The sequence below is a fragment of the Heteronotia binoei genome, chromosome 20 (assembly GCF_032191835.1).
Source record: "Heteronotia binoei isolate CCM8104 ecotype False Entrance Well chromosome 20, APGP_CSIRO_Hbin_v1, whole genome shotgun sequence".
NCBI classification, from domain to species: domain Eukaryota; kingdom Metazoa; phylum Chordata; class Lepidosauria; order Squamata; family Gekkonidae; genus Heteronotia; species Heteronotia binoei.
The window spans coordinates 12,724,360-12,751,679 of NC_083242.1; the positions used below are offsets into that span (position 1 = coordinate 12,724,360).

The window sequence follows — 27,320 nt, forward strand, 5'->3', positions numbered from 1 at the left end:
AGCAGCTCACAACTTTAATGCCAGTAGCTCACCAAGTAGAACTTTTGCTCATATGACTCCACAGCTTAGAGGGAACATTGCCTCAATGGTGAGTTTGTACTAAATGTTTTTAAAATAAGCATTCCGTTCCCAAACTCTTCATTTAGTCCAACAGGGAAAAAGGATTCCTCCATTTGCTTCTCCCCACAGCCCTACTTAGGTGGCCAAGGGGCAAACTTAGAGATTTAAGATAATGTGGAAATCCCTGGATATTTAAGTTATCTACACTGCAAGGGAAGCAGTTGTCTTTCCTCAAGTAGAAAGGAGCACCCATTTGTTGGAGGCTACTGCATAAGTCAATTTACAAATATCCCAGTGGGTTAGCACCTTCAATGATATTTCTGGACCAAAAAGCCTCCAAGAATTTTGCTAGGGCGAATGCGCAGCTTTCAGGCCTTTGAGCACCAAGCACCACCATAACTCCAACCCTGCTCCAACTGCATCTGTTCTTACTTTTGTGCATGCAGTTCAGAGACTTTGTGCACTGATGTGAGAAAGCAAACGAGGTTAGCATCAAATGAACAATGAAGCCGTGTACTAGGGTAGTAATTGGAGGAGGAGATTGGATTTATACCCTGCCCTTCGCTACCCGAAGGCGTCTCAGAGCAGTTCACAATCTCCTTTGCCTTCCCCTCCCCACAACGGACACCCTGTGAGCAATATTCCCTCTAAGCTGTGGAGTCTTGTGAGCAAAAATTCCGCTTTGTGAGCCACTAGCATTAACATTGTGAGCTGCTGCATAAATCAGTTTGCTCTGGGGCCATTTTTCCTGTGCTAAGACAAAAATGTGTGAGCCGGAAGCTAAAAAACTGTGAGCTAGCTCACACTCTCAGCTTAGGGGGAACACTGCCTGTGAGGTAGGCGGGGCTGAGAGTGCTCTAACAGAAGCTGCCCTTTCGAGCAAGGACAGCTCTGTGAGAGCGATGGCTGACCCAAGGCCATTCCAGCAGCTGCAAGTGGAGAAGTGGGGAATCGTACCCAGTTCTCCCAGGTAACAGTCTGCGCACTTAACCACTGCACCAAACTACCTATTGTGATTAATTCACTGCTGTGTGAGTCCCATCCAGGTGGCCTGCGCCATTCTCCTGGGCATCGCAGTGGAAAAACTGCGTACCTGTTTCCTGGGGGGCGGGGCTCAGAAATCGTTGTCGCTCTCCTCCAGTGGCTCCGGCTTCCTGACCCTTCGGCTTGTCTTGTTGGGGGCGATGTCGATGCTGTCGTCTTCCAGGTCCTCATCATCTTCGTCGTCGTCATCCAGGTCGATTTCACTGTCTTCAGAATCCTCCTGTTAGAACGAGATTTTGGTTTAAATTCCCTCTGGGGTTCGGGATTGGGGGCAGCTCCTCTTTCTTTTAAGCCCCTAAGCAGGAACCTCAAATACAGAAGTTTAGAATTGTTACAGACCACCAGAACACTGCCTCCCAAGTGACTGGGGACAGATTTCCTTTGCGGCACTTGCAAACACTGCAATATGACTGGATCTACAATATAAGGATCCCTCGTATTTCTGGAGGAAAAAACCTACATTCGAGAAGGGCATGAAAGGCTGCATTGATCCTATTAAGACCACAAGGGCAGAACAGCCTATTCAAAAATCTCCCCTGCAAAACCACTGTAAGTATAACATTCAATCTTGCCAATGGGAAAGCTCTGCAATATCGTGGGTGTCAGACCCCAGAATAAAGGAACACGCAGGTGGTTAACTCAGACGTTTATTCCAAGCATCATAAGGCAATACAACGGTTTGCTGAAACTAACGTCACAGTTCAGAGACACTACATATATACCCTCAGTCAGCTGTTATAAGTTCAAGCAAACCACGGCATAAAATGGTGGGCTATTCTGACGGGCATTTCTAACCCCCTCTACTACTGCATTCCAGGTGCATTATCTCTTCTTCCTCCGCTCTTCTCCAGTTCTCGACCTTGGTAGCCACGTTAACAAGCTACTAAGATAACTACTAAGGGATGAGCGAAGCAGGCAAAGCAAAGCTGTCTCAAAGCAGGAATGCAGGCTGTCTCATTCAACAGTTACGCATTGGTTCAGGGTCAGTCTCAAAGAACAATTACATGTTGTTATATGGCAAGAGGATACAGTGGGGGTAGACTCTTGACAGTGGGATGGCAGGAAACTATATATAGGGGGGCATTGATTTTGGGAAAGGAAGACCAAAAAGATAGGGGTGAACAAACTCTGCAGGCTCTTGGAATCAAACTGCTACAGTCGATGTCTAGGACACAGCTTTTCATCCTAGAAAACGCTCTGGGTTTGCCCATCTCAATAATATCATCAATTGACATTCCCAGGGGTGGAATTCTAGCAGGAGCTCCTTTGCATATTAGGCCACACCCCCTTGATGTAGCCAATCCTCAGAGCTTACGAGGCTCTTTTTTGTAAGTTCTTGGAGGATTGGCTACATCAAGGGGGTGTGGCCTAATAGGCAAAGGAGCTGCTGCTAGAATTCCAGCCCTGCACATTCCAACTATCAGCTTCTCATCCAAGGCTTTTATCCAAGTCAATTTGCGGATACCCTTCCAGCTCTATGTTTCTTAACTTTTCAGGAGACTATCCTCTGCTGACGAGCCCTAAGTATCAAAGCCGATCTGTGGGTTTCTTTGGGCCCAGCATCGAGCATGATGGATCTCTTTCCCTGAGCCGCCTCCACTAATGTGGGGGGTGGGAGGAGGCTAGCTATAAAAGGAAAGGTGATCAGGAGAGCCAGAGCTGTTTCCTGCACTGGTTGTCCTTATTAGAGAAGCAAATGGAAAGAGGAAAGCTTTGCCCTGTCTTGACAACCAAACTGCACTGGACCCTGCAGCAGTAACAGTGGTGGGAGGCAAGGGTGGAATTCTAGCAGCAGCTCCTTTGCATATTAGGCTGCACCCCCCTGATGTAGCCAATCCTCCAAGAGCTTTCAAGGCTCTTTTTCGTAAGCTCTCGGAGGATTGGCTACATTAGGGGGGCATGGCCTAATATGCAAAGGAGCTCCTGCTAGAATTGCGCCCCTGGTGGGAGGTAAGGAAACCACAGTGGGGCTTGGCAGTGGTGAAGGTGAGGCAGAGTGACCAGGAGTTGCGGCAGGCGGTGACTGGACGGGAGGAGAATGATCAGAGGAGAAAGGGATCTCCTAAAATTATTGCATGTCCCCCCGCTTGTATTATTTAATTGCTGCGTTTACTTCAGTTTCTCAAGAGTGACGATGAACGAAATGGCCGCCACCTCTGGACGGAAGTTCAAACTGCAGCTTCCTAACAGTGCCTTTGGCAGGCGGCGGTCGCTCTATTGGCCTTTGCAAAAGCCACCCGAGAGCGGTGATAAAAGATGCCCAAAGTTCTGTGCTGTAAACTGAACACTGCTGCAAATGGGCTGGCGGTGGGAGACAAAAATGAAAAGACCCCGTGCTGTGAATCCACGTCCTTACCTTGTCCATGGGAGCTCAAGCTCCGTTAACCCACCAGGACAACCCCACAGCACTTTAAAAAAATATATAGAAGTTTAAAATTGTTATAGGCTACAAAAATACTGCCTGTACTTGCAAACAATGCAATACGCAGGGCTTTTGCTAATAGAAAAAGCCCAGCAGGAACTCATTTGCATATTAGGCCGCACCCCCCGATAGCACAGTTGTTTAACACAGAGCTTTTTTGTAGGAAAAGCCCAGCAGGAACTCATTTGCATATCAGGCCGCACCCCCTGGTGCCAAGCCAGCTGGAGCGGCCTTTCTGTGTGTTTCTGTTCAAAAGAAGCCCTGGTGATATGACTGGATCTACAATGATAGCCCAGGGAACTCTGCCTCATCCTTCTTGCTTTTGCTTGGCCCGTTTAGCTCTGCTTTGGTTGGGCCTCCCTTTGAAGCAGAAATGGACAGTACTTTAAAAAAAAAGGTCCCTTGGAGCACAACAGAGAGCCCGGCCCTCCCAAAAGAAGGAAGCAACAAAGCACCCCGCTGTCTGCAAACACCCCAGCTCTTTGTAAATACTTCCTCTGCCTCCCTTGATGAGGTCCAAATTACCCTAGGAAGCTTGATCCTTTCAACTGGAGATGGTGGGGATCGAAACTGGGGCCTCCTGCGCTGCAAGCAGAGGCTCTGCCACTGAGCCACAGCCCCCTCCCCACAAGCTTCTGCTGCGCTGGCTGTGCCTCGTCGGTCCTGCTGACCTGAGCAACGTTTGCGCAATGGGTGGCTGCTGTGGGCAAGAACTTGCAGAACGGTGCTGCTGAAAGCAGAGTGAGGGATACCAACCTGAGGCCCTGGACCTTGCCGGAAGAACTGCAGAGAAGAGAGGTACCTACCTTGGCCTTGGCTCTGGAGGCTCTGGGCTTACGGGCTCTAGCCACCCTGGCCTTTGGGGATGAGACAGCAGCACAGAGACAACGTGAGATGGAGGCGGAAACAAAGAGAGAAATGAAACCAGAGGGTTTGGTATAAATGAATGAGGGTGGAGGACAGACCGGGGGTGGGGTGAGGTGCTTTCACATAAAGGTGAGGCAGGAAGATTAGGTACCTACGGCAGGGGTGGCCAGACTTGCTTTACGGAAGAGCCACACGGCATAAATGTCAGATGTTTGAGAGCTGCAAGATATGAACGTCAGAGGTAGGTAGGCAGGAAGGAAAATAAATGGAGAGGTGGAGAGAAAGCAACTTTAAATGCACTCTCCCAAGCTGCCGGCTGACTTGGCTTGGAGAAATGATTTCAAGAGACAAATGCCTTCTCTAAGCAGGGCAATGGGGCCTAGAGAGCCACACCATGTGCTGCGGTTTGACCACCCCTGACCTACAGGATAGACCAGTCTAGATAGCAGAGCTGAATGGGGGTGGGAGTGGGTGGAGCGGGCACAGAGGAAAAGGGAGGCTGAAAAACAGCGGATCCAGGCGGGCAGCTGGGTTGGTCTGAAGCAGGAGAACAGATCTGGAATCCAGTGGCACCTTGAAGACCGACAAAAGTTTATTCAGGAGGGTGCCCCTGGACTCAAAATCTGAGGGGGGGGAATGGTGGTTCCAGAAGATAGTGCAGCAAGAGGTGGGTGGTTGGCTGCCCCACAGTATGTTCGGCGTGTGCCTGGGTCAGCAGTTCTTGGACCGTGTGTAAGTCCAGGACACGAGCATGCCACGAAAGGACTGCCGGGGTCCCTGAGGGCCTGCACCACACTGGCTCTCACGACACTGCAGAGGCTGCTCAGGGCAGGGGTGTCAAACGTGCAGCCTGCGGGCCACACCAGGCCCATGAGCAAGTCTGCTTCCTTCCCGCTCTCTCTTGCTTCCTTCTCCATCACAGCTTGCTTTGCCAGGCTTGCTCAAACACACAAGAGCCACAGAGCAAAGCCTCCATTTTCTCCATTGGCTGAGGCTCCTCCCTTGGGGAGGAAGGGGGGGAGGAGGGAGAGCTTGCTTAGATACTAACCACAATATTGCAAGAGTGCTAATGCTTTAAGCATGTTTTTATTTTTTTTTAAACTGTGTTTGTCTGTGTCCTTTATATAGTTTATTATCTCTGCTACCCAGCGTTGCATTTTACGACACACAACGGCCGGCCCGACAAGGTCTCATTTACGTCAGATCCGGCCCTCATAACAAAGGAGTTTGACACCCCCGGCTTAGCGTGCCTCTGAGCGATTTGTTCTGGCCTAAGCCTCCTTCCAGTAAGTCACTGCGGGGCCGTTTCTGATCCGAGCGCATCAGATGCCATCCATTGCTTTCTGTCTGGAGTCGCGACATGGATGGGACACGCTGCTCTCCCCAGCAGGCTTTTTGCACTTTTCAAGACCCACGCGCACACCACCACCATCACCGCCGCTTGGGCCGCTGCCCTAAAGGGACACACCCTCCAACTGAAAACCGGCATTGGCCTAAAACCGCCAGCCCTTGCTTGCCTCCAAATGCAAACGGCACTGGCCACTCCAAGCGGGCCCCTGTGCAGAAACTCTAATATGCAGAAGAGACTGCACTGACAGACGGGTGGTTGACTGTTCCGCGGTTTGTTCAGTGTGCGCCTGAGGTCAGCAGTTCTTGGACTGTGTGGAAATACAGTACACTGACATACCGTGAAAGGCAAGAGCCATTTTCACTGGGCGGTTTTTGCATTTCTTATGGTTATGCTCTAATTCTACATTTACCTGCCTGGCGCAAGTCTAAAACGGAAACAGCATCTGCCAGGGCTTTTTTTTTTGTAGCAGGCACTCTGCATGTTAGGCCACACGCCCCTGATGTAGCCAATCCTCCAAGAGCTGACAGGGCTCTTCGTACAGGGCCTACTGTAAGCTCCAGGAGGACTGGCTACATCAGGGGTGTGTGGCCTCATATGCAAAGCAGCAGGGGTGGAATTCTAGCAGGAGCTCCTTTGCATATTAGGCCGCACACCCCTGATGTAGCCAATCCTCCAAGAGCTGACAGGGCTCTTCGTACAGGGCCTACTGTAAGCTCCAGGAGGACTGGCTACATCAGGGGTGTGTGGCCTCATATGCGGAGCAGGGGTGGAATTCTAGCAGGAGCTCCTTTGCATATTAGGCCGCACACCCCTGATGTAGCCAATCCTCCAAGAGCTGACAGGGCTCTTCGTACAGGGCCTACTGTAAGCTCCAGGAGGACTGGCTACATCAGGGGTGTGTGGCCTCATATGCGGAGCAGGGGTGGAATTCTAGCAGGAGCTCCTTTGCATATTAGGCCGCACACCCCTGATGTAGCCAATCCTCCAAGAGCTGACAGGGCTCTTCGTACAGGGCCTACTGTAAGCTCCAGGAGGACTGGCTACATCAGGGGTGTGTGGCCTCATATGCAAAGCAGCAGGGGTGGAATTCTAGCAGGAGCTCCTTTGCATATTAGGCCGCACACCCCTGATGTAGCCAATCCTCCAAGAGCTGACAGGGCTCTTCCTACAGGGCCTACTGTAAGCTCCAGGAGGACTGGCTACATCAGGGAAGTGTGGCTTTATATGCAAAGGAGTTCCTGCTTCAAAAAAAGCCCTGGCATCTGCTAGCAAAGGCAAGGCTGCATCCCAACAGGAGGACACCAGCTTCTCTGGGGCGGAAAGACGACAAAGAGCAGTGGATCACACGCACCTTTGAGAATGCAGCTGTGAAAAGGGTGCCTAGGATGTTCACTAAACCAAGTGCCATGTGCCAAGATTAAAAAAAAGGCTTTTTCCTGTATTTACAGATCCAGGGCCAGCTTGCCCACTAGGCAAACTAGGTGGTTGCCTAGGGTGCCGGGAGGTAAAGGACGCTGAATTGGACACTTCCGGTTTCGAGAAGGAGGGGGTGCAAAGTCACATCTTGCATCGCGGGCTATTCAAAGAAGCAGAAGCCGCGCCAGCTGCATCGAAGCCAGTAAGGACCAGCCTCGGCGCAGTGTGGCGAGGGCGCGGCAGCGATGGAGCACGGCGTTGCCTGGCAGCGCCATGAAGAGAGGGAGGGCAGCAGCGGCAGGGGGGGCAGCAGACAGGGAGCCTGCCTGGGGCGCCACCCGGTCCGGCACTGTACAGGTCACAGGGCAACAATTCTCTTTGGAAAATCACTAAAGAGATAAAAAGCCCCTTGCAGCTGAGACAGCGCCAGCGTTGGGGAAACTGGCCCCAGGCCAAGTGCCCCCCACTTCCTCGGCAGCAGGGCTCCTTGCCTCAGCTTGCATGAGCACGCGCTGTCGCTCCGCCCTTCGCATCTGTGCTTGGAAGCACATACGCAAGGGATGGAGCGACGGCAAGTGGCGTGCTTGCCTGCTAAGGCTGGAAGCCGCTGAGCTTGCTATTTCCTTCCCTGAGGAAGCTAGGGTGGGCGGGAGAGCCGAAACTGGCGCCTGCCCCCCCCCAGAGCCGCGCTCCAGGCAGCCGCCTCATGCTGCCTAATGGAAGCGCCGGCTCTGAGCTGAGATGAGGGACATCTGGTTCACAAACACCTTGGCACACATCAAGCCTTTATTACAGGGGGCCTCAGACACCCCCGCCTCCCCCAACAGGTGGCTGCAATGTCTCAGCAACAGCATTCAGCTAACGGCAATGCATGATGCTCCCTCACGGTGCTCACAACTTCCCCACAAGGGACAGCCAACGCTACACAGCAGGAGCTTGGAAACACAGAGCACGACGACATCACGTCCCGCAGCATCTAGAATTAAGACGCTGCTGGGAAAGCGGGCGTGAGTGACCACAACTCTGATTAATGCTCAGTGCACCTTGCTCCTGTTAGCGTCCTCCACCAGCAGGGACTGGCACATTAATTTTCATTGCAAAACACCTAGGAATCATAGCTGCTTTCCAAATAATGGGACAATGACAAGAGGTCCCTAAACTTCAGGTTCGACCTGGAGTCTCCAACTCGGCTGCAGCAGAAAAGAATGGAGCTGCAACTTAGGGGGTTGTATTTGGTTTATCCAAAGAAGAACAATAAAAAATCCTGAAAAAAATACCTTCTTGGTATTTTCCAGTGTTTTTTAAAGATGGTAAGAAATTAAGAGTATATTTTCAGCTACTGATATAGCTGAGCCTGAATAAAAGCCGATGTTATTTGGCTTTTATTCGGGTGCAGCTTGGAGAAGGCATTTAAAGAGACTATGGTCTCTTTAAATGCCTTCTTGACTCTTGGAATCATGCTGCTGGGCAGGAGAAACCTCCCAGCAAGGTCTGCGTGGAGTGGTGAAAGACCTCCCTGTTGCAGGCAGATTCTGGTGCCAGCTTCTCCTGCCCAGTGATTTAACTCTCCCAGCCAGGACCGCATACCAAAAAACCCCAAATCCAAATACAGGTAGGTAGTTCAACAGGTAATATCCAAAAGTTCAACAGATAAAGTCCAAATCTTTTAACAGTAACGAAGTCAGTAAAACAACTGTCAGAATCACTCCTATCAAACTCCTCCAGCGCAGAGAAGAGTGTCCAAGCCTGACAATCACTTCGGGGTGCAGTTCCCTTTATCAAGAGCCTGGCACCTTATTCGCATAATATTGAGTAGGTGCATCAGTTTCAAAATGGAACAGCAAGCTTTCAAATATTAAACTTAACTTCTGCAGAGATTTCTATTGGGAAATAGCGGGAAATAGCGATATTCTTCAGGTTCTGTATACCCAAACCTGAAAAATAGCATTCCCCCCCCCCCCCGCCCCTGTGCACACCCCTAGTTGCAACTGCCTTAAGAGTGAGAGAGGAATCCAGCAAAGGCGGTGGATGAAAGAAGGGAGAGAGCCAGAGCGGGTTGAGAAGCGGCAGACAAACAACGGGAAAAGCAACTTTCTGGTCAACAAAAAGTTCTCCAATGCCCCCCAAAGCTACTTACATCATCATCCGTGTCACCGCCTTGCATGGTGCCCACAATTCGCTTGTTGGGTCTCCCTGAGGAAAGAAACGAGACAGAGCATCCGTGAGAGCGGAACTGCATGGGTGCAGAAGCTGCCCACAGGTGCGATTTTGGCCAAGAGCTGAAGATGAGATGGCAGAGAGGCCTGCATTGGTCTTGCTACGGAGGCGGTTCAGAGGCGTGGCTCAAATGGGACTGGGAAGGTGTTGGGGACACTTACAAGAGGGTGTGGAGATCACAGGGGGAACAAGAATACACGCCATAACTGATGCTCCCTCTAAGCCAGGGGTGGCCAAACTTGCTTAACGTGAGAGCCACATAGAATAATCATCAGATGTTTGAGTGTCACAAGACATGAATGTCAGATGCTTAAAAAGAAGAAGAATTGCAGATTTATACCCCGCCCTTCTCTCTGAATTAGAGACTCAGAGTGGTTTACAATCTCCTATATCTTCTCCCCCCACAACAGACACCCTGTGAGGTGGGTGGGGCTGAGAGGACTCTCCCAGCAGCTGCCCTTTCAAGGACAACCTCTGTGATAGCTATGGCTAACCCAAGGGCATTCCAGCAGGTGCAAGTGGAGGAGTGGGGAATCAAACATGGTTCTCCCAGATAAGAGTCCACACACTTCACCACTACACCAAACTGGCTGGGATGGGAGGGAGGGAGGGAAGGAGGCAGGCAGGCAGGCAAGCAATAGAATGGAGGGAGGGGAGAGAGAGAGATTGAAAGAAAGCGACTCAAAATGCATTCTCCAAGCCACTGGAGAAGAGATTTAAAGAGAGAAATGCCTTCTCCAAGCTGGCTTGTGGGGGCTTCAAGAGCCACAGAACGTGTATGAAAGAGCCACATGCGGCTCCCGAGCCACAGTTTGGCCACCCTGCTCTAAGCTGTGGTGTCTTGTGAGCAAAAAATCTACATCTTGAGCGACTGGCATTAAAGTTCTGAGCTGCTGCATAAATCAGTTTGCTCGGGGGCCTTTTTTCCTGAGCTCAGACAAAAATGTGTGAGCCAGAGGCTAAAAAACTGAGCTAACCCACACTAACTCAGCTTAGAGGGAACACTGACAACAGCCGACGGTCCCTCACCAAAGGAGAGGTGAGGCAAGGAAGGAGAAAGGGAGCTAGGGGCTCCGTCTGTGGTCAGCTGCCTTATGCCGAGCAGCTTCTGGCTGGACTCTGCTGCCCTGAGACCCATTCGCTCATAATTTCGATTTATAAATCGCTCCGTCCCTGAGTACTCAGGGCTCTGGCTGATGAACAGCAACTATAAAAACATGCCGTATCCAAACAGTTCCAGCAATTAAAAATATTAAAACGATTTCACAGATAATAGTATCCAGACAGTGATGATACATCTAATTTTAACCGTGTCCCCACCTGAAAGCAGGAGGGAAAGGTGGAGGTGTAGTTGGAAAGGGGGGGGTGATGATTATGAGGAAGGAAGGAAGGAAGGAAGGAAGGAAGGAAGGAAGGAAGGAAGGAAGGAAGGAAGGAAGGAAGGAAGGAAGGAAGGAAGGAAGGAAGGAAAATAGATGGGAGAGAGGCAAATAGGTGAGGAGGGAGAGATTGAAAGAAAGCAACTTTAACTTTAAACGCATTCTCCAAGCTCCCAGAAGGCTTGGAGAAGTGATTTAAAGAGACAAATGCCTTCTCCAAGCCAGTCGACAAGGCAGTGGGGGCTTCGAGAGCCGCACAATATGTGTGAAAGAGCCACATGTGGCTCCCAAGCCACAGTTTGGACCAGCCCAAGTTAATCCAGGGATCTCCCAGATCCTAGGACTCCACGCTAACCATGCCATTAGCTCTCTTTTAAAAATTCCATTTGTCATCTAAGCCAGCTTGCTGAGAGAAACAGACACTCCACACAACCTGTTCTGGACCGCTCTGGGAGCACACTTGTCCCTTTCAGCACAACAGCCAACCCCGACTCATCTGCTGCGTGGTCTGCAAAGGCCAGCACCGTTTGTCCCAGCGAGAACAAAACCGACAGAAACTCAATCTGGTCCCACTTCCACCCACAGTGGGATTAAAATCTACAGCTCTGAACGTGCCTTTCTGGCCTTCCTTTCTTCCTTGGGGTATGCCAAGAAAGTACCAAATTTGAAAGCAGGGCAGGGGGCAGGCTTGGCATCATCTGTTCCCTTTGGAATTTTTCAACCTGAAGCACACATTCGATATTTAGAAGCGCTGCTGAGTCAGAATCGGGTATTCAAAACTGCTGCTTTGCAAAATCCAGTTTTAGGGAGCGCTCAGCGATAACAGTCACGGAAGGTGGAAGATTTCCACGGCTCCATATTTAGCACATCGGCTCCCTGCGGTTCAGAAACATGCAAGCTGTTCTCAGCCTGCCTGGGTCGTCTTTGAAACGGCTGGCCTTGCATGCGCTCCTGCAGCAGCATCTCATTCACATTGGAACACTGCGTGCGCGGCTGGCATCGAGCATAACCGGGAGCAAATTAACAAAAAAGGGGCAGCCGAAGGTACCTTGCATCAGCATCTCCATGGCCGTGTGCTGCTTCATGAGCTGCTGCTCGTCCATCTCGCTGTCGGACCCCTCGTCCTCGTGGATCTCAATGTCTGAGTCCTCGTTACCTAGAGGAGACAGGAATTAAGAAGAAAAAGAAGATGATATTGGATTTATATCTCGCCCTCCATTCTGAATCTCAGAGCGGCTCACAATCTCCTTTATCTTCTCCCCTCCAACAGACACCCTGTGAGGTGGGTGAGGCTGAGAGAGCTCTGACAGAAGCTGCCCGTTCAAGGACAGCTCTGCGAGAGCTATGGCTGACCCAAGGCCATTCCAGCAGCTGCAAGTGGAAGAGTGGGGAATCAAACCCGGTTCTCCCAGATAAGAGTCTGCACACTTAACCACTACACCAAACTGGCTCTCTCTGCTCCTTGAATGAAGGGCAGAATAAAAAATGCCCGTCTAGAACATACAGACTGGGGCAGGGTTTTTTTCCCTTTTAGCAGGAATGCCTTTGCATATTAGGCTGCACCCCCCCGATGTAGCCAATCCCCCTGGAGCTTACAGCAGACCTCGTACTAAGAGCCCTGTAAGCTCCTGGAGGATTGGCTACATCAGGGGTGTATGGCTCCATTTGCAAAAACCCAGTTGCCATCAGGAGGTCCACCAGTGAGGACAGGACATTAGAAGCCCTCCCACCGTTGCCCCCCCCCCCCACAAGCACCAAGAATACAGAGCATCACTGCCCCAGACAGGAAGTTCCAACAATATGCTGTGGCTAATAGCCACTGATGGGCCTCTGCTCCATATGTTGATCCAATCCCCTCCGGTAGCCATCGATGCATGCAGCTGCACCAGTTGACTCCCAACTGCAAAATGGAGTATCTAGTGTCCGATTCAGCATCCTGAAAATTTCAGCGTTTGCTTTTTTCGAAATCAAGTTTCTGGCCCTTGGGGCTTCACAGAAATGCCTCGGCTGCATATCAGTAATGCTGTGTACGACTGGCTGCTTGTCTGCCACAAAGATACAGTTTGCCGGCTACAATAGTTGAGCGATCCCAGAACAGATACACACAGCGCTGTTAAGGTTTGCATGATACAGACCACTTGTTCAAAGGATTTCTTCCTTCTGCGTAGCGGTATATGGCAGGGGTGGCCAACGATAGCTCTCCAGGTGTTTTTTTGCCTACAACTCCCATCAGCCCCAGCCGTTGGCCATGCTGGCTGGGGCTGATGGGAGTTGTAGGCAAAAAAACATCTGGAGAGCTACCGTTGGCCACCCCTGGTATAGGGTATACGGCCTCCTCCAGCCCTGGCACAAACACAGACCAACTGGTCCTTCCCCTAGTCCGGGTCCTCCCAACATTCGGGAGCCTGCAGGCCGCTTTCAGAGCCTTTTAAAAAATGCCTCGACTTTTAAAACCCTGGTTGTGGCCCTGTGTTGGAGACCCGGCCTAGTCAATGGCCGTTCCCTCCTTCTCCATGTAACCTCCAGGCCCGTAGCTACAGGGGGCCCCGGGAGGGGCCAGGCCACTCCATTCAACCCCCCTTCCGTCTGTATGGCTCCTCCATTGGAAGCCCCCTTTGCTCATTGCCGCTCGCACTGCTCTCAACTGCAGCATTGCTACAGCCAGATCCCCCTGGAAGGTTTGCTGAGTTAGACAAACGTGGGGGCCTGTTGCTTTACATGAGAAGCAGAGAAAGTGTTTAGGGCCAAACCGGTTGGCCCCCTAGCCCGCCCCCCCAAAATGAAAAATGCTGCTGCGAGCCCCGCTCTGGTTGCATCCCTCCCATCCTCTTCCTCCAACTATAAAAACGCCAACCATCCCACTGTGTTTCTCAAAGTGTGTGTGTGTGGGGGGGGGGGGGGAGTCTTGCATCGGCCATACCTGGCCTGCCTCCTGACCACATTCAAGTGATTGACATGGAGCCAGCCAGCAAACGGGGCCTGATCGCAGCGTGGAGGCGAAGAAGCCACCAGAAATAATTATGTTTTTAAAAGCTGAAAGGAAGGGACGGGAGCTGGCTGCCGGAAGACTTTGCCTCTCTCTCCTCGGATGGATTGTTTCTCTCTCTCTCTCTCTCTCTAGGCCAACAGGTTTCCTTTGTTGGCTTCTGTGAAGGACGCACTCAGGGTTTAGTGGTACTGGAGAGAAGGGAGGAGGAGGAGAATAATGCTTCTGCTCAATGGCACTCGGGGAAGGAAATGAGGGGTAAGGAAGGTGTGGATGCGAGGGAAGTGGGCTTAAGCCGCATGTAGATGCCATTAAGATGGAAGGCCACAATGTCTTTCGTTCCACAAGAGAGGCTGCGGGACCAAACGTGGGAAGTGACTCCCCCACCCTGCCATGAAGCTTGGTGGGTAATTTGGAGCCAGCCGTTTGCTCTCTGCCTGACCTACCTAGTACAGTTGTCGAACACAAAAATTTGCAAAGAAGAAGATGATATTGGATTTATATCCCACCCTTCACTCCAAATCTCAGAGTGGCTCACAATCTCCTTTATCTTCCTCCCCCACAGCAGACACCCTGTGAGGTGGGGGGGATGAGAGGGCTCTCACAGCAGCTGCCCTTTCAAGGACAACTCTTGTGAAAGCCATGGCTAACCCAAGGCCATTCCAGCAGCTGCAAGTGGAGGAGTGGGGAATCAAACCCGGTTCTCCCAGATAAGAGAAGAAGATGATGATATTGGATTTATATCCCACCCTCCACTCTGAAGAGACTCAGAGCGGCTCACAATCTCCTTTACCTTCCTCCCTCGCAACAGACACCCTGTGAGGTGGGTGGGGCTGCAGAGGGCTCTCATAGCAGCTGCCCTTTCAAGGACAACCTCTGCCAGAGCTCTGGCTGACCCAAGGCCATTCCAGCAGGTGCAAGTGGAGGAGTGGGGAATCAAACCCGGTTCTCCCAGATAAGAGTTGGCACACTTAACCACTACACCAAACTGGCTCTCTGCGCACTTAACCACTACACCAAATTGGCTCTCTCTGCTCCTTGGATGAAGGGCAGAATAAAAAATTCCCCTCTAGAACATATAGACTGGGGCAGGGGTTTTTTTTTTGTTTATCAGGAACTCCTTTGCATATTAGGCTGCACCCCCTGACATAGCCAATTTTTCTGGAACTTACAGAAGACCCTGTACTAAGAACCCTGTAAGCTCCTGGAGGATTGGCTCCATCAGGGATGTGTGGCCTCATATGCAAAGGAGTTCCTGCTACAAAAAAAGCCCTGGACTGTTCTCAAGTGGGGGAATCCCCCGATTTCATGGGCTTCAGCCCAGCCCCCAACAGCCACGGCTGGGCGGATGGCCCTGGCGTGATGATGTCACTGCTGCATGATGTCATCATGCTGGGGACACTGCATGTGGCAATGTCACCCCACCCACCACATACTCCCAGGCAGCTCCCTCCTCCCCCCTGCCAGCAGAAGTAAAGGACCCGGCAACCTTAACCGGGGGAGAGGGAGGCATGAGAACCTGGGCATCAAAGACCCTCCCTTGTCTGTACAAACCTCCCCAACTGTCAGGATGCTCTTATGAGACATTCTCACCTTAAGAAAACTCCGAGAGATAAAGGCTTGTCAGTGACAATTGTTCCTTCCTGCTTCCCGGACCGATTTCCCACTAGCGTTATGGCACTCTCCTCTTCTCCGGGGGCTTCTGTTGGATTTCACACTACCTGCACTGGGGCTGCAACTCACTCCTCCTCTTCCGTGCAGCAAACAAGATCCTCTAAAAACCAGTTTCTGTTTGCCACGTGAAAAAGGCAAAGCTGGTTGCAGCCCCGGGGCAGATAGTGTGAAATCCGGCGGAAACCCTGCGGAGAAGAGGAGCGTGAGAGCAGCGTGAGGCTAGTGGGAAACTGGTCCCAGTTTCTTCTACACCTTAGGCTAAACTCTCCTGGTCTCCCATGCCGCTGAACCTAAATAATATGGCCTGGCTTATTATTTTAACGGCTGGGCTGCATGCGAAGGATTTTAGGGTGTTCCGGTGCAAGCGTTTCAACCATCAGCTAATCACACGGTGCCAACAGTTGTGCCCCACTTAAACGCTCCAGTTTCCCTGGTGGCGCGGCCGGCTCTGAGACGGTCGCGCAATTCCCGTGGCTGAACGCGTCTCATGAAACGCCACTTCCGAAAACACCCCCTTTATTGGGCTCTGGTTCCCTCTCCTTCTGGCAATCTGCGGCTGATTCCGCTCCACCACCCTCGTATGTCCAAATGGATCTGCCCTCGCTCAGGGGCTGCCACAGCCAAGCCAGCTACGGTTTCCCTAATTGCCTCCCTCCCTCTAGCACACAGAAATCCCATTTTCTGCCAGTGTGACCCTTTCCCCAAACTGACAAAGCAATCATTCCCACTGATCCTCGGAAACAAAATGCCAAAAATCATGGCACGGAAAGTTGTCATCTGCATTCTTTCTACAAAATACAAAACCCAGGTGTGGAAAGATGGGTGGTGGTCCCGGGACCTTGGAAGTGGAAGAGAGGAGCACCGCGTTCTCCTCTCCCTTGGCCTCACTCCTTACAACAGCGGAAACAAACATCTGGCATGGCCTTTTTGGCTGGCCTGTATCTCCCTTCTAACCCCACCCCCCACTACTTGCATCGGACTTGGCTCCACCCCGCCCTCTTGTGATAGGACCAAAGCTGGAGCCAGTCATCTTCACCTCCTGTCCCCATCTTACCTTTCTCAGCCTGCCGCCCAATTGGCCTCAGGTGAGAGAGTAAAGGGTCTCTTTTCCAGGGTCCTGCCAATATTGTAATGCCCTTGTATAGATCTGCGGGGTGGCCTCATTTGGAATCCTGTGTGCAGTTCTGTTCACCATATCTCCAAAACCCCTTTCCTAGGAGAGTTGCCTTTTGAATCTGAGTGCCTGCTAGACTGCTACTCCTTTCTGTCACTTAGTCCCCATCCTTGGAGTCAAGATGCAGCATGGCAGAGCAACAGGCCAGAAAGGTTAGTTAAGTAAGCCAAATTTTCTACAAAGTCAAGCACACCTCTGTGAAAACAGCAGCCAATCTTTTCTCGCTGCATCGCAGTCCGACAGCACGGGCTCTCCCGGGGCCTGCAACAACTAGGGTTGCCCAGTCATTCCCACCTATGCAGATGTTTGAGAGCCGCAAGACAAGAATGTCAGAGGTTTGAGGGGAGGGAGGGAGGAAGGGAGGAAGGGAGGGAGGAAGGAAGGAAGGAAGGAAGGAAGGAAGGAAGGAAGGAAGGAAGGAAGGAAGGAAGGAAGGAAGGAAGGAAGGAAGGAAGGAAGGAAGGAAGGAAGGAAGGAAGGAAGGAAGGAAGGAAGGAAAGCACGGGGAGGGAGAGTTGGAAAGAAAACAACTTTAAATGCATTCTCCAAGCCACCGGCTGGCTTGGCTTGGAAAAGTGATTTAAAGAGATAAATGCCTTCTCCAAGCTGGCCAATGGAGCAGTGAGGGGGGGGCGTCAAGAGCCACACAATACATGTAAAAGAGCCACATGTCCCTCCCGAACCACGGTTTGGCCACCCCTGGCCTAGATTCTCCCTTCTGGCCACGGGGTGCAAATGGCTGATCCTCCAGGCCAAGAAATGAACACGTGCGCAAAGACAGCCACACAGTCATGGATCTGGGGTAGCTACTTAGGATTTTATCGGTCAGGCCCTTTGCATTCTTTGGCAACAGAACTGACTCTGGGCAAGTTGCTGGGTTAATATCATAGCAAAAGTATAAGAAAAGATGGGGGGGGGGGACAGACCAGCTACCAAATCCCAGATCTTTGAAATAAATCAACCCCTCATCAATCAACCGTTGGTCCTGCTTCAGTGACTGATGGAACCCAGAGACAGATGTGTCACTTGCTCAATAAAACACTCGTCTGGAAAAGAACAGTATGTACTCCGCTTTCGGATGAGTTCTCCTCATGCTGAGCCATGCTGGCGTTCCGACGCAACCGTGGCTCATTCCTGTTGCTTCTAATATCTCCCCCTCACCGCCGCCACTGTCAAAAGCAAACACGCCAGACGCTCCTTTCTAAGAGCTCCTTCTCCGGCTTCAGGCAGACCTTTGCTGGCAGACGAGGAAACCAAGGGTATCGCGAAGAGCAAAGATGGTTTTTGTAACGAAGAGAGCCGCTACTCCAGGAGGCGTTCCCCTTGCTGAAAACCCAGCCCTGTGTAGTTCAGTGGCCAAGAGCGAGTCAAGTTTCCGTGTCCGATTGCCAACTCTGGGTGGGGAAATTTCCTGGAGAGTTGGGGTGGGAGTTCAGTGGGGTACTTTAGTGTAGTGGTTAAGTGCACGGACTCTTATCTGGGAGAACCGGGTTTGATTCCCCACTCCTCCACTTGCAGCTGCTGGAATGGCTTTGGGTCAGCCACAAGCTCTCTTATCTGGGAGAACCGGGTTTGATTCCCCACTCCTCCACTTGCAGCTGCTGGAATAGCCTTGGGTCAGCCACAAGCTCTCTTATCTGGGAGAACCAGGTTTGATTCCCCACTCCTCCACTTGCAGCTGCTGGAATAGCCTTGGGTCAGCCCTAGCTCTTGCAGAGCTGTCCTTGAAAGCCCCATCTACCTCACAGGGTGTCTGTTGTGGGGGAGGAAGACAGAGATTGTAAGCCACTCTGAGATTCAGAATATAGGGTGGGATATAAATCCAATATCTTCATCTATAATGGCACAGAGCAGCCATTTTCTCCAGGGAAACTTGGTCTCTGTAGTCTGGAGATTGGTTGTAATTCCAGATCTATGGGTTACACCTGGAGGTTGGCGACACCACTTCCCTGGTTCAAGCCACCACTCAGCTACAAACGTACACGACGGCATATGGGAAGCTGTTCCTTCGCAGCCTCGATCCTGCCATCTGCAATAGCAGCAATTGGCCTTACAGAACCTTTTTTAAATTTAGAAAATTTGTATGCTGACTCTCCGGGCTCGCTTGAAGGGGGTCACAATTAAAACAGGAAAGAAGTAAAACTCAATAAAACCCAATATCAATTAGGGATGCCAGTCTCCAGGTGAGACCTGGGGATCCCCTGGAATTATAGCTCATCTCCCCTACAAGAGATCATTTCTAGCGTTCCCTCTATGCTGAGTTAGTGTGAGCTAGCTCACAGTTTTTTTAGCCTCCGGCTCACACATTTTTGTCTCAGCTCAGGAAAAACGGCCCCAGAGCAAACTAGTCGATGCAGTCACTCACAACTTGGAATGCCAGGAGCGCACAAAGCAGAAGTTTTGCTCACAAAACTCCACTGCTTAGAGGGAGAGCATTGATCCCTGGAGGAAATGGCTGCTTTGGAGGGTGGGCTATGTGGCCCTGGACCCCACTGAGCTCCCTGCCTTCCCCAGGCTCCATCCCATAAGCTCCAGGAGTTTCCCAACCGGCATCTAAAAACCCTACCCCGCCCCCTCATTCCCTGCCCGGGGGTCAAGGGGGACTTGGCAACCCTAATATCGATCAAAACGTTGCTAAGGAAACTGATAAGCTTTGCTAAGAGAGTCAGTTTGATGTAGTGGTTAAGTGTGTGGACACTTATCTGGGAGAACCGGGTTTGATTCCCCACTCCTCCACTTGCAGCTGCTGGAATGGCCTTGGGTCAGCCATATATCTCGCAGGAGTTGTCCTTGAAAGGGCAGCTTCTGTCAGAGCTCTCTCAGCCCCACCCACCTCACAGAGTGTCTGTTGTGGGGGAGGAAGGTAAAGGAGATTGTGAGCTGCTCTGAGTCTCTGATTTAGAGAGAAGGGCGGGGTATAAATCTGCAGTCTTCTTCTTCTTCTTCTAAGATAAAACATTTGCAAAGTGCTCTGAAGAGTGAACACCCTCCCCAAAACAAGGAAGTGCCTCTTTGAGAACCCTGTGGTTCAAATCTTTTAGACCAGGGATCCCCAAGCTCTGGGCCACGGACCGGTACTGGTCCGTGGCCTGTTAGCAACCAAGGCCACGGAGCAAGGCAGAAGTGCCGCACCGCCCCTTTTGCCCACCCGGGACCCAGCCGGATGAAAGAGGCAGCGCGGCCTTGCTTTGAAGCATCACCTCTTTCATCCTCCTGGATCCCAGGCAGTGTTCCCACTAAGCTGCAGAGTCTTGTGAGCAAAAATTCTACTTTGTGAGCTGCTGGCATTAAAGCTGTGGGCTACTGTATAAATAAGCGTGCTCTGGGGTCCTTCTTTCTGAGCTAAGGCAAAAATGTGTGAGCTAGCTCACACTAACTCAGCTTAGAGGGAACACTGGTCCCAGGTGGGCGGAAGGGGCAGTACGGCAGCTACCTTATGTCAAGCCCTGTGCTTTGCTTAGCCCTGCCAAATGTCGGGTGATGCTCTGACCCTTCTCCGTTATTGACAACATCGAGAACAGGTAGGCATTACCATCTGGCAGAAGAATGTTTATGCTACTGGAAAAGGCCTGCTGTGTTTCAAGGATGTATTCCCGAAATTCACAGGCTTGCTTATCTGTTCGCAGTATAGTGTGAGAATGCTTTTGTAGTAAGAAAGATAGTCATTGCCTTAACCTCTGAGCCTTAGATTCAAATGAAGCGCCTTTTGTAATGGTTTGTGGTTGTCCAGTTGAGTCCGACTCTTTGCGGCCCCATGGACAAAGTCACGCCAGGCCCTCCTGGTAACGGTTTATGATACTCTATATCAGGGGTGGCCAACAGTAGCTCTCCAGATGTTTTTTGCCTACAACTCCCATCGGCCCCAGCCAGCATGGCCAATGGCTGGGGCTGATGGGAGTTGTAGGCAAAAAAAACATCTGGAGTGCTACCGTTGGCCCCCCTGCCCTATATAGTAAGCATATAACCTCTTGTATCTCAGCATTTCCACAGAACACGTTCCGTGTGGTGCCTTTGAATTCCTAAATAAACCAGTCTATTTGAAATCAGAGGACTTTATTAATGGGAATATCGGGGCTTGACATTGTGGAAACGAGCCTACTCCTCACTTAAAGACCGCCCCCTCATGGGGAGATAGGGGTGGCGAAAAAACCCAGCACCCACACACACACTGGTTTGTGGGGAAAATGGTCTTCCACAAAACCGGTCCCTGGTGCCAAAAAGGTGGGCAGCCACTGTTTTAGACCTCACCATGAACTATAACCAGGGTTCTGTATGGGTATCTACAACAGCCCATAGTCACCTCCCTCTCTCTGGTTTCCCTGCTGCCTGCTAAATGGTCCCTCCCCTCTCTTGTGATTCCTTGCACGCCCTCCCCCCCCCTCCAACCGGAACCATGTGGAATTCCCATTCAGCCAGTCAGTCGATACCTTTATTGGCATCAATTAAAAGCCAGTATTTAAATGTACAGGCTACAATCAAAAACCCATCACCTCTCAAGCACTTTAATCCCCGATTCTCATCGCAATCAGAAGAAACCTCACCGCCGGGAGGGTGATATGGGAACGGTGATCCAATACAAGAAGGGAAACAAGACTCACTTCTGGGAGGCTGGGCCTGTTATTATGCCAAATGGGGCTAATTAGAACATCCTGTCTTTGGACTTAAAATTCACATCAAAGCAAAATATGAGCAATCGATTCAGGTTCCCTGCTATTGCACTGGCAGATTCTTTTGTGGTAAGGCAAATCTCCCATAAGGAACAGCTGGCGGGAAGGCATTACATTGCACAAGCATAAAAGCACGATGCAATCGTGGGGCCGGGAGCTGTGTAAAATAGGCTGCTGAAACCCCCCTGTCTCAGTTTTATAGTAAACTGGGGAGGGGAAAGGAGGAGGAGGAGTAGAAGAAGAGGAGGAGGAGATTGGACTTATGAGGTAGGTGAAACTGCTCTTGACAGTACAGCTCTGCGAGAACTCGTGACTGTTTCAAAGTCACATCAGCAGGTGCATGTGAAGGAGTGGGGAAATCAAACCCAGTTCCCCCAGATAAGAGCCTGAACATTTAACCACTACACCAAACTGGTGTATAAAGACAAACTGGTTTTTATGTCTCGCTTTGGAATCTCAAAGCAGCTTAGAATTGCCTTCCCTTCCTCTCCCCACAACAGACACCCTGTGAAAAAGGTGAGGCTGAGAGAGTTCTGAGAGAATTGTGACTGACCCAAGGTCACCCCAGCTGGCTGCATGTGGAGAAGTGGGGAATCAAACCCGGTTCTCCATATTAGAGTCTGCTGCTCTTAACCACCACATCATGCTGGCTCTCACCGTGGTCCTGCTCTTTAGCTTATGAACATCTGCAACACACCGGGCACAATTACGGCTCTAGAGCCAGAGTGGTTTAGCGGCAAACTCTAATATGGAGACCCAGGTTTGATTCCCCACTCCTCAGGAGATTCCTGTGGGTACAGAAAAGAGGAGTATAAAAACCTGCTCCTCTTCTTCTCGCTAAGCAATGTTCCTCATCAGTTAAATGTCGAGTAGGAGCATTTCATTAGAGTTAGAAGCCAAATGCCTGAAATTAAGTCGGGTAAAGTAAATTTACCACCCCCTGCAAGATCTCTGACAGCTGCTGTGGAAACTTCCCCAAAGAGAACGCTGTTAACCAGAACCAGCTGAAGAGAACTGGTTTGCAGAATTTTCCAGGGGGGGGGAGGGGGAGGGAGAGGCACGGAACCTGAGTCCAGGAGAGTCCCTTCCTTCCTATATTGCAGGGGTGGCCAAACTTGCTTAATGTAAGAGCCACACAGAATAAGCATCAGATGTTTGAGAACAACAAGACATGAACATCAGATGTTTGAGAGCCACAAACAGATGGGGGAAGGAGAGGTGGAACGGAAACAACTTTAACTTTATATACATTCTACAAGCTGCTGGCTGGCTTGGCTTGGAGAGGTGATTTAAAGAGACAAATGCCTTCTCCAAGCTGGGTGATGGAGTGATAGTGGCCTAGAGAGCCACACAATATATGTGAAAGAACCATGTGTGGCTCCCAAGCCACAGTTTCCCTACTCCTGCTATACTGTATGTTGGAGAGAAGGCACAGTTTGTCGCAGTGATTACACATCATGACCCTTTCTTTCAGGTTAAGACATTAAGTTCCACCACGGGAGACAATAGGGCAAGATGCCTTTCAGTCGTCCTTCAAACACAACAGGTAAGAGAAAGTGACGGCAGGGTGGGTGGGATATAAATCAAATAAAGTAAAAAGCAAGCAAACTAGGTGCCAGGGCCGAGTTCAGTCCTCCAGAGCCCCACCACTTTCAAGTCTCTTGCCGTACGGAAGAGAGTACGGAGCGCAGAACGGTGGATCCGACCTCTTGCTGGGGAGACACCTGCCAGCAAGGGTTCAAGTGGTCAAGAATGGTCCTCAAGGAGAAATCCCCTTATCTGATCCACAAGGGGAACTCCTGTTCCCCCACATACATTAAACGCAGTCGAGACAGTGTGCGACTGCAATAAAAGAGGCTAATGCTATGCTGGGAATTATTAGAAAGGGAATTGAAAACAAATCAGCCAGTATCATAATGCCCCTGTATAAATCAATGGTGAGGCCTCATTTGGAATTCTGGGCACCACACCTCCAAAAAGATATTGTTGCACTGGAAAAAGTCCAGAAAAGGGCAACTAGAATGATCAAAGGGTTGGAACACTTCCCCTATGAAGAAAGGTTAAAACGCTTGGGGCTCTTTAGCTTGGAGAAACGTTGACTAAGGGGCGACATGATAGAGGTTTGCAAGATTATGTATGGGATGGAGAAGGTAGAGAAAGGACTTTTCTCCCATTCTCATAATACAAGAACTCATCGTAGGGAGTCAATGAAATTGCTGAGCAGTTGGGTTAGAAATGATAAAAAGAAGTACTTCTTCACCCAAAGGGTGATTAACACATGGAATTCACTGCCACAGGAGGTGGTGGTGACTGCAAGAGGAGATTGGATAAGCATATGGAGCAGAGGTCTATCAGTGGCTATTAGCCACAGCGTATTGTTGGAACTCTCTGCCTAGGGCAAGCGATGCTCTGTATTCTTGGTGCTTGGGGGGGCACAGTGGGAGAGCTTCTAATGTCCTACCCCACTGATGGCACCTGTTTTTTTGGCCACTGTATGACACAGAGTGTTGGACTGGATGGGCCACTGGCCTGATCCAACATGGCTTCTCTTATGTTCTTATGTGACACAGAGTGTTGGACTGGATGGGCCGTTGGCCTGATCCAACATGGCTTCTCTTATGTGACACAGAGTGTTGGACTGCATGGGCCATTGGCCTGATCCAACATGGCTTCTCTTATGTGACACAGAGTGTTGGACTGGATGGGCCACTGGCCTGATCCAACATGGCTTCTCTTATGTTCTTATGTGACACAGAGTGTTGGACTGGAGGGGCCATTGGCCTGATCCAACATGGCTTCTCTTATGTTCTTATGCAGACGCGGCGATATTGAAGTCGGCAGAATGACTCACCCGAGAGAATCTCTCTGCTGCTGCCTTCTTTGAAAACGCATCCAACAGGAAGCATGAATATTTCTGGCTCAGGAAGGAGCCGTCCCTTCTGATCTGTCATCGCATGGACCTCTTGATATGGGAGCGACTGTTTCAATTACAGGACTCTCAGTAATAGAGGAAGGCCAAGATCTCCCAGCAGAGAAGCTCGACCTAGAGCGGGGGAAGTATTAACACCAGGACGGTGATCTGATCAAAGGGTCTGGGATTCCTCCTCTGCCTTTCAACTCAGGCTTATAAAGAGATGCCCCAGGCGATTGGACACAGCGGCTTCACTAACGTAACTGGAAAATGTCCCCCCTCCCCCTTCGAGGTTGCAAATATTATACACAGGCGAAGCAAGCAGGTTAACATTTCTCGTGAGCTTGTCTGTAGCCCTCTTTGCAGGCTGGTATGAAGGCAGCAAGACTCAAGTCAGGAAATGCCCAAAAGGCCAATGGGGAATTAATCTTCCAAGAGTCAAATCTCCCTTCAACAGGTAAGATTTCCAGCTTATACCCTGGAAATATGGTCAGTTTCAAAGGTGCGGCTGGACTCAAATCTTGCTCTTCTTCTACTGAACGCAACAAGGCTTCCCGCCTTAAACTATCCGCTGAGACTCGATAAAATTGTATACTGCACTCCCCTCAAAAGCGCCGTCTGGGATAAGGAAGGAAGTGGAAGGGTTAGCAATAGCCCGTGTCTTTTGCGCAGAAGGTACCAGGTTCAAATCCTGACATCTCCAGCTACATGTTCTCCAGTAACAGGTGCTAGGGAAGATCCTTCCTCTGCCAAAGACCCTGGAGAGCCAATGCTATGAACAGCGATAAACAGCCAATCGCCCCCACTTCAATGAAGATGCTATAAGGTTCACTTCCATGCTTAAGAGGAGATGGATGGAGGGTCACGGCAGGGTCTTGGTTAATTACTCTCAGCATTCCGCCATTAAGGATACATCTGCCCTCCAGTTTTGACATATTTATTTCCTTCACTAAGTTCTTCCCTTCACTAAGAATGAAACCCAAGTGAATGATAACCCTATAAACCAAGCATGTAATTCCTATTTGGCCCTTGGATCTGTTAAAACATCTCCATTATGTTCTGTGTTCATTTACTGCTCATCCTCTACCTATATGTATAGACTGGCAATTTCCATTTCATTGTATTTGAAGAAGTGGGTGCGCGCCTGAAAGCTGATACCACGAACAAAACTTGGTTGGTCTTAAAGGTGCCACTGGACTCAAACTTTGTTCTGTGACTAACTCTAGACCTTCTTGCTTTTTAGGACTAGGATGTCTGTTCTGCTGCTTCAGACCAACATGAACCTATCCATCTAAGAAACTCTTTCAAGCTTGACAGAGAAGAAGACGGCGACCTCAGATTTATACCCTGCCCTTCTCTCTGAATGAGAGTCTCAGAGCCGCTTACAATCTCCTTTATCTCCTTCCCCCACAACAGACACCCTATGAGGTGGGTGGGGTTGAAAGAGTTCTGACAGAAGCTGCCCTTTCAAAGACAACTCCTGCGAGATCTATGGCTGACCCAAGGCCATTCCAGCAGCTGTGGAACCATGGCGATTGTATATGACACCTCCCATGACCATCCTCTGAAGCAGCTAGGCTACCCGATGCTCCTTTCAAGAGGTGGTACACAGATACCCTTTGTTCTCATTAACTCTCCACCTTCCCTTTCTTTTGCATTTATTACTTTTTAACTTAATTTATTGTGTCCATTTTTAACTTGTATATTGTTTTTATGATATACACTTTGCACATCGGCCAGAGCCTGAGGTAAGCTAGGATAGGATGATTCAGAAATCTAATGCATAACAACAAGAACAATATTGGACAAAAGCCACTGTCTCATGTTACAAACCACCTTGTTGGCACTGACAGACAATCACTGAATGTTAAAGAACAGGGATGGCCAAACAGTGGTTTGAGAGCCACATGTGGCTCTTTCATACATATTGTGTGGCTCTTGAAGTCCCCACTGCCCCATCGGCCAGCTTGGAGGAGGCATTTGTCTCTTGGAGGAGGCATTTGTCTCTTGGAGGAGGCATTTGTCTCATTTGTCTCACCAGCCAAGCCAGCTGGTGGCTTGGAGAATGCATTTAAAGTTGTTTTCTTTCCACCTCCACCTCCCTCTTTCCTTTCCCCATCTATTCACCTTCCTTCCTTCCTGCTTTCAAACATCTCATGTCCATGTCTTGCGGCTCTAAAATATCAGGCGTTTATTCTATGTGGCTCTCACACTAAGCAAGTTTGGCCACCCTTGTTATGGAACAAAAGACATGCCTTTGTAGAAATCCCTACTAGGATAATACCCCCAAACAAAAACACCCTAAATCTGCGATGAACGATTTCTGTGTGCATTTCTGCAAAGGATACGCATCAAAGATGCACGCATCCTGTCACATCTGAAAACATGGTGCACATGTGTGAAAACGACTGCAATTTATCAAAACCTGTAACACGAGGAAATAATAATGCATGAAAAACAAAAGCGTGTCCTTAAACTGCAGCCGCCGCCCAACAATCAAACGAATCCGTCAAGCAGTTTGCAGCCCCCATTAACACACACATCAGAAGCCCTTGACAAACGATTCCTGTCCGTTTCGATGACATCACAACCTCCTGGTGTAATCAGATGAGCTGGGCTTCCTTATGCGAGACATTCGTGGACACTGTTTGGGGGGGGAGGGGCTGAACAATCCACCGAGCAAACTTTGTGTGCTTGTATTAAATAGTTCCCACCCTTTCTCTGGGTCAAAGTTTGACATTTTCCTTCACTGGAGGAAGAGCCACTTAAGCTGGAGAAATCCCCCATCCACTGGAAGCAGGCTCCTTGGAGGTTAGCTGGATCCACCCCTGTAGCTGCTAGGGGGGGCGGAGAAAGGCCAGTCTCAAACCCTGACAGGAGGCTGTCAGAAATGGAAATTGAACAGTAAAGCTCCACCCAGACTGCACCAATTCAAGCAAGGGGCCAGTGACGGGGGAAGCACGATTTGAAAGAAATGCACATGCAGGGAAAATGGGACACGGGGAAAGTTAGGCTGAACGACATGCTGGCTGACTATTCCTATCCCTCCGTGATGGAGATCCATCCATAAATACCTGCAGTACGATCCACAGTAAGCTTTAAGCATGTCGCCCTTCTGAAGATAGTAAACTGGCGAGGAGGATGAGGAGAAG

General features: G+C 50.3%; 1 protein-coding gene across 1 annotated transcript in view; it reads right to left on the reverse strand.

Moving 5' to 3' along the window:
• The window catches only part of CLUAP1 (clusterin associated protein 1), a 122,631-nt gene that overhangs the window by 1,602 nt on the left and 93,709 nt on the right, over window positions 1-27,320 (reverse strand). Inside the window, exons 10-12 of the mRNA XM_060260822.1 lie at window positions 11,805-11,912; window positions 9,298-9,353; window positions 1,154-1,324 (exon numbers count right to left, since the gene is read on the reverse strand). Of these exons, the coding sequence (XP_060116805.1) occupies window positions 1,175-1,324; window positions 9,298-9,353; window positions 11,805-11,912 (314 nt within the window). The 3' untranslated portion in view covers window positions 1,154-1,174. The remainder of the gene's footprint in view (window positions 1-1,153; window positions 1,325-9,297; window positions 9,354-11,804; window positions 11,913-27,320) is intronic.